General features: G+C 44.8%; 1 protein-coding gene across 5 annotated transcripts in view; it reads right to left on the reverse strand.

Annotated features, from left to right (window-relative positions):
- Positions 1-6,648, reverse strand: part of NUP214 (nucleoporin 214) — a 44,970-nt gene extending 38,322 nt beyond the window's left edge. For 4 of the 5 annotated variants that reach the window (XM_074609016.1, XM_074609013.1, XM_074609014.1 and 1 more), the window contains exons 1-9: positions 6,510-6,648; positions 4,916-5,111; positions 3,950-4,101; positions 3,495-3,699; positions 2,937-3,007; positions 2,534-2,597; positions 1,706-1,809; positions 1,006-1,112; positions 290-356 (exon numbers count right to left, since the gene is read on the reverse strand). In XM_074609016.1, the coding sequence (XP_074465117.1) occupies positions 290-356; positions 1,006-1,112; positions 1,706-1,809; positions 2,534-2,597; positions 2,937-3,007; positions 3,495-3,699; positions 3,950-4,101; positions 4,916-5,111; positions 6,510-6,551 (1,008 nt within the window). In that variant the 5' untranslated portion in view covers positions 6,552-6,648. Of the gene's footprint in view, positions 1-289; positions 357-1,005; positions 1,113-1,705; positions 1,810-2,533; positions 2,598-2,936; positions 3,008-3,494; positions 3,700-3,949; positions 4,102-4,382; positions 4,483-4,915; positions 5,112-6,509 lie in introns of those variants that run through there. The other variant, XM_074609017.1, reaches the window with a different exon arrangement.
- Between the last annotated feature and the right edge of the window lie 877 nt (positions 6,649-7,525).

The raw sequence follows: 7,525 nt of genomic DNA on the forward strand, positions 1-7,525 counted from the left end.
AGTGAATCATGAAAAACAGACTTCCGGTATTTGGTTCACAACATGCTGCGTTTCTGTTTACCCATTCTCTTGTGTGTCATTTGGATCTCTTGTTCATTTAAGAATTACGTTTATCCTAAGATTCTGCAGAACTCATGTAAAAAGAGAGGCTTTTTGTTTTGTTTTCGGGTGTTTTTTTAAAAATACACCATCTCATTTTACTCCAGGTCTTACACTGGTTGTGCTCGCTTAGATTTTCAAGAAAGAGGAGACTACATATGCACAAATGCAACAGGAACAAAAATATTACCTGATCCCCTTGCCTGGCAAGAATGCTGACTTCTGTGGAAGCTGCTGAAGCTGCCAGAACTAGATCCCTATAAGCATGGATGCAAATTGGTTACAACCAACATGAGGATCCACAGCAAAGTCCCCAGCTCCACAATTCATTATTATCCACACAAACTGGTAACTAGCAATACAGTTATAACAATATGAAACTGACTTTTCCTCCCAAGATGAGGGAAACACGATTTGCTACATCACTGTAGAACATTTTTATTTTTTTCTTTAAAACTAGTCACCAGGGCCTGAAACCCTTTGACAACCAATGATTTGACAGCCACTGTATCATCATAAATAACGGCGGTCCAAGTCAGGTAGTTGGAAAGTTAGGAGCAGCTTCTTCACACAGATATACAATCAAGTAAAACAAAAGGTCATGCTTTACCCAACCTCTGACTTACAATCTCAAGGGAGATTGTTATAATAGATTTTAAACAATAATATGTATTGTCACAATAATATCTATTGTCACCAGACAAATGAGTATGTTGGCATGGTGATAAAGCATGCAGGAGAAATTAGCTGTACTTACACATAGCATTTTTAAAATGACGATTTCATTTGTCTCATATTCAGGTATTACATAGTTTACAAAAGGCAGGAACACAACACCCTGAGAAGCACAGACCACTCAGACATGCTTAACAAGGAAAAGACTTTGCCGTGATTCCTGCCACTCACCATTCCTCAACATAGTTGAGGAAGTAATGATGCTGTCTCTCTGTGCAGCTCCCATAGCAAGGCTCCATGAAATTCACAAACTTCTCTGGTCGCTTCTCTTCCTTTTTCTGCAAGACCAAGATTGCTAATTCACCTTCCAATGCAGAAATCAAGTAATCTCCCATAAATATGGCTGCATCATGGTACAGCAACAATTGCCACATACTTCAAGAGAGAACAGGCGTCATGAGACCACTTGAAAAACAAAGAACAAAGCAAACAAACCAGACTCCTCCTCTAAAAGATAAAGGGACAAGAAAGAAGATACCAGGGAGTTTAGGTATCACAATCCCCCTAGCAATAAATAATCTGATACTAAATAAGGGCATATCATCAGGCCTAAAAATTTCCCTAACCTGAACAGAAAAAGGCCATCAGAACTCTACATCAAGTAAGGTTTTCTTCCCAAGTGTTTACTTCAGAGGCTGAAAGTCTTCACATCATAATTTGATCTCAGCAGAGAACAGGCTATTGATTGGTTTTCAAGTGGATACCACTTCCTCCACTCAGTCCCCCCAACCCTAAAACTATGATTTACAGTAGCACCAAACTCGAATTCTACATGATGCCAATGTGAATAACAAAAGCAACTTGCCATTGTAAGAAACCAGTCAAAAATAAGCAACAAACATTTCTGTCATCATGACTTGCTGGCACTTACAGGCAATATGGCTATGACCACTTCTGGAGGTGTTTCCAGTGTCCCATCAGCTGCTGCATATACGATAGTAAAGACATAGGTGCCAATCCACAGTACATCCAAAACTGAAAGAGAAAGAAACAAATACCTCAGCCAGAAACACTTCAGAATTATACTTCCTTGTATCTTGATTTTAACTGTGCACAGCACACAAAAGTAAATGATGAACAAACAAACAAAGAGTCACTAACTTCTAAACTATCAAGATAACGAATTTCAATGATCTGTCTGCAGAACATCAGTCTTATTAGGGAGAAAGCCATTTGATCCCAGAAATTTCAAACACAAACCAAAAGAATGTATTGATTGGCTTGACGATTTCACAGGCAAGACAATGCCAGTGTTTCCAAACGTGGATGATGTTCTGGCATATCCAAATGAAGTGCTTCTGCTTTTCTAAACTTACTTCTTTGACATTTTATTGAAGAGTTAAAATGATGAGATGAAGCTCACACCGAATATAAGAATGGAATTTATATCCAGAAATCTTCATGCTAAAGGGAGATTACTTGTGACAGTACTGCCTAGCACACCAGTGAGCAAAAAACGGCTTTTAAAATTCATACTCAAAATATTCTAGAAATAGACAAGGACTCTGGCCAACTGGTATTTTTTCTACACAGCCCACAGCTAAAGCATGTAACTATTTTTTTCCAAATAATTAAAATCACACTGCAATTATGTAACCAAATGCAGTATAGGGCTGCTATAACTAAATATAACATGAGGAGGAATGAGTAAAAATATTTTACAAGAGTAAACAAGTTAAAAAGAAATAAAAAGATGTACCTTTAACAGGATTGTCAGAGTCATAAAAGGGAGGACAAGGGATTACCTTCTTCTCCTGCAGACTCTGCAAATAAAACCACTCTTAAGTACAAAGAAAAAGACACCAAAGCAAGCCAATTGCAAGTTCTGCAGAAAGCCCAGAGAAGTGGTTTAGAGCAACTCACCCACTCTTTAATACTCATCATGTGCCACTCAAATCATGACATTTAAGTGGCAGGTGCAAACCTTAAACTAAACCCAGCACTGGTCTAAGACATTTTAATATTACTGCAGCACTTGGACAACTTCCTATGGCTCACACCATGTGCCACTTGACCAAATTCTTTAGCTTGCGATGCAAAGAAAATAAAGCATATTACAAACTAGTGAACAGACATAAGGCCTTACTAGCAACAATACTTACAGGAAGATATTGAACCACGGTGCCATTTTGCCTCCCTACAGCCAGTTGCTTTCCCTTTGGGCTCCAACAAACTAAGCAAAAAAAATAATTTCATTAGCACTAAAAAATGGGAGAGTTACAAGGCCCCACAAACACAGGACCAATAAATTAAACCCCCCTTATTTTTGCCTGGCAAAGAAACATGAATCTGAATTAAACAAACAGGGAGTCATTCAGTCACTGACAAAGCAAGACTGTACAGATGAAAATCCAACAGATGATGACTCTTATTTGCATGCTTAGAAATAACAGTAAAGCCTAAGACAGCGCAAACCACAGGTGGGCATATTTGACTAATTCAGAAGATGCAGCCCCTCCAATCAACTGGGAAAGAGTAGTTACGTTACAACAAGTTTTCCAAGTCTTAGGGAGTTTAAGTCCTTCCTTTTTGTGAAGACTTTTCTTTTTTTTAAGAAACCACCTCCCCCAACAAATAGCCTGTCAATTTTTTACACCAATCAATCTGCTTCTATTTTTCAGTGTCCGACATTCTGTACACTATCCGAGGCTGCCACTCACCAGATGTAACAGCTACAGAGGAAGGCAGCGTGGCATACACTTTCACAGAGTCTGTGACCTGCAGGACAGAGATGCTGCCATCGGACAGGCAGATGGCCACCATGGCGGGACTAGTGGGGTTCCACTTCAGGTCATTAACCATTGCTGTACTTCCCGAGTCCTTGGCCAGTTTGTGATAAGCAAATGCACGTTTCTGCTGTTTTGCCTTTTAGGAAAGACAAATACATGAGACATTTGAAGCTGAGCACAAAACAAAGTTCTCCCAAAGTCATAATCCAAAGCGGTTTTGACCTTCCTATAAATTAATGACTGATAAAAATAGGAAGCAGATTTTGAATTTACTGAACAAATCTTTTACAAGGTATTTCCCATAGAGACAAAATCCCACCCAAGGCATGCCTCTCCTCCTGTTGTAACTCGAAAAAAAATTAAAAACCACTTTGCATATGCTTTACCTGATTTAAGAATGTGCGGACATCAAAGAAGCCAATGAAGGAACCAATCTCACTGGACATCATACAGACGGACAGCGTGAGATTATCACAGCTAAGAGCCAGGTGCTGCACAGGAAACTTCATGGGAACTAAGGTACTCTGAACATTCTCCACTTAAAACACAAAAGGAAAGGAAGACAGAACAGATGGGAAAAATTTAAATAGCAAGAACTGTTCTTGTAAAACAATACCATTAGAACGAGTTTATGCAAAAATCACCAGTCCTATTAACAGCAGCTGTCAAAGCTGACAGAAAAACTGAGTGACAGCAAACCCCTTCATCTCTATCAATACAGTCTCAAAAGTTGCCAAATTCCTAAGAAAAGTAAATTCCGCTTTCCTTCCTCAGTAACCTGGAGGAAAAATAAGTGGACAGATTTTTGGTTTTACTTACGTATGCACATGAATACCTCAGGTACGTTACTAAGCACAACGGGAAAACAAAAAACCCTTTTGCACTTTGGTGTTATTTTGCACTTGTGTGGTGGAACAGCAATTGCCTTCTCCCTTGCAGGACAGTTTTTTAGCCAGAGTGGATGACTCAGTGCGAGAACTCTCTCCCTCCACTCAAATGCATCCCTGATGCACAGGATCACAGCTCAAAGACTGGCTACCAAGACAGTACATGGCTGCAAGGAGAGGGGCAGGAAAAGTCAACCTCACCATATGGCAGTTAACACAAGTGACCAAACCTGAATGACGCTTGAACAAAAGCTAGCACAGAGCATCCTGGTGACGTGCTCCCAACTTCATTTCAGCTAAAGGTACAGCAAATATTGTTCCTGCCTTCTCATGCAAGAAAACTTGGTAATTTCAAAATGCATGAAAGAGCATGACAAGGACTGTATCAGAAGCCAAGAGCTCCATATCATAAAAACCCATACAAAGCTGTCTCTGCAAAGACCACAAGCCGTAAGTGTGCCTTACCGATTTTATTGGGATCTTCTCCCAGCTGGTTTTGCATGAGAAGATTTCTAGTGTGAAAGATCTGCAGGCTAGTTCCTCCACCAGCAAAGACCAGCCCGTATTTGTTAGAGACTGCAAGGAGACTGGAGCGCTCTTTGGGAAGATCATCCGGAGCATCAAAGATGCGGACCTTCTTCAGTGCTCTGAACTGAAAATCCTGTTGTAAGAGAGTTGGGAGGTAGCTATACATATGCTGGCAAAGGGGAATAGTTTACTCCAGTTTCTCTAAGACAGTAAGTTGAAAAGCCTCTCCAACGAGAGCTGCAAAACACCTGCCATGGCAGAGTTCACACCCACACTGTCACTGGCCATCCCATCACATTTTCTGTCTCATCTAAGAAAGACTGAGATCACAACACATTTTTTCCATTGGCTGAATCTCCCTCTACCCAGTGCCTATGTTCATAAAACCCGTAGGGGCTGAATCTGTCCGAGACATCTAACCTTCTCAGAAATATACCAAAACTAGCCAACAGATACAGAAGAAAAAAGAAAGAAAAGGGGAAAAGTTTCTCTCAAAATTTACATTGTCCTTTTGTAAAAGGAGGAAAACAAAAATAGCATGAGAGATAAAAACTGTAAAAACCAAACTGAATTAAGAAACAGCAGTTGCACTATTACCTGCAAAACTTGAGGTTCCCCTTAGGAATGAGTCTCTCTTCCCAAGGTGACAACTGTTGAGCGGAGCACTGGATCTAATGCCAGTAACTCAAATCAGCCATCTGAATTTTATTTCCAAATTATTGCCAAAGCACTGAGTAAGTATGTTCCTGCAGCCTCAGGAGGCTGTAGAAACTCAGACACTTTTATAAAACAAATAGCTCAACTGCCTTGGTTTTGAAGGTGCCTGAGCAGAAAGCAGGTGCACAAAGATCCACATGGGCTTCAGGAATCCATCCCTCCATATCCCTGCTTATACAGCCTCACAGTAACACCCCAGGAGACACAGCAATGGGCTCGGCTGGCACCACACAGCGAGACTCCAATTCACACTGTCCCACAGCAGACAACCACACACGCTGTTCCCAAAACCAGGAGATTCCTAGCACAAGGCATGCTGCCAGGAGAACTAAGAAACGCATCACTCCTCTCCCAAAAATAAGGTTCCTCCAACTGACACATTCTACCTCTCCTCCCCCAGGTATTACCAAGACCCCCCTCCATCACAGAATGTGCCAGCCTCTCCCACTTCCACTCCACGGGCTTGTCCCAGACTCTACTAAACAGTCCTCAAGTGCTTCACAAGCCCTGCACGGATCCCTCAGAAGGCCCCCGCCAACACCAGCACCCCCACTGGCCTGTCAGCGCCACTGCCCAAACCAAAACCCCCTACATAGACTACCACCCCCCACAGCCCAGGCCTAGCCGTTCCCAAGCCCCATTCCCCTCACGGCCCGAGTCAAGCCCCCACCACGGCCTGCCGCCCCCCTCCAGGCCCAAACCAACACCCCCGGCCCGAGCCAAACCGTCTGTCAACTGCCCCACCGCCCGAGCCCACCCCCCACCACCGCGGGCTGCCCCCTCACAGTCCACCTGCTCTCCCCTCGCCGCTCACCTTCATCTCCCGCTCCGGGATCACGTCCATATCGTCCCCCATGGCGGCGCCGGCAGCCCCGAGGCCTGCGGCCCCCGCCGCCCTGCGCACAGCCGGGAAACCCCCGCGCGCCCGCCAGTGCGCTCACTTCCGCTTCCGGCGGGGCCGCTCTAGCCCCAGCTCTCGGTGCTCCGCGGCGGCCTGAGGTGGCGGGAGTCCTCCAGGGGGCCCCGCCTGGTCGGCGCTCGGCTCCGGCAGCGCCAGGGGGCTAAAGGAACGGAGGATAAACGCCAGCTCCTCACGGCAAGGCTGAGCAACCGGCTGTGTTTAATAAACCCTTTTTTTCTTACGTTCTGAGGTGGGGCCTGAGCCGGTGGCGGTGGGTGCTGCAGGCTGCACTGTCTCAGCCCTGAGGAGCACCAGCCCGATGGGTCTGCCCCCGGAGACAGAGGGGACGGGCCGTGGCTGCCAGCAGGCCAGCTCTCCCAGCTGTGCCATGGTGGAGCATGTCGGGTCCCTGCTCCACCCTGGTAAGGCGCTTCAATGCTTTCTCCACAGCAGAGGTCTAGTGTCACCGCAGCTCTAAGCAAAACCCCACTCCCTTAGCATGGGCTGCAGTGGGAGCACACGGTTACGTGTGAGTGAGCTGAAACAAGGAAGCTCTGTGGGCAGGGACAGCCTTACTGTACTCCAGGGCCATGCAAAAGCAGCCTGTGTTTTCTCCGTTCCAGCAGGACCTGCGTTTCTTCCCTTGTTCCCTCCTACCTCAAGTTCAGGGGGTTCAGCCCCCACTCAGAGTGCCAGCACTGGGGGTGCATCACCTGAACACTTATCCCTGTGGGGACAAGGACACGTTGAGAAAGGCTGTTCTTAGCTCTAGCAGGTTACGCTTCTCTTTTCCGGGACCAGAAGGACAAGGATTTCCACAGACACAAAAGCAGTGATGGCTTTGGGCAGTGACCTGAACTGTGGCAAATCACATCCAAGTTTCCCTCGTGTAATATGCTCCCTTTATTTTCTAACCGAACAGCAGCTTT

Source organism: Larus michahellis, chromosome 15 (genome assembly GCF_964199755.1).
Source record: "Larus michahellis chromosome 15, bLarMic1.1, whole genome shotgun sequence".
Lineage (NCBI taxonomy): Eukaryota > Metazoa > Chordata > Aves > Charadriiformes > Laridae > Larus > Larus michahellis.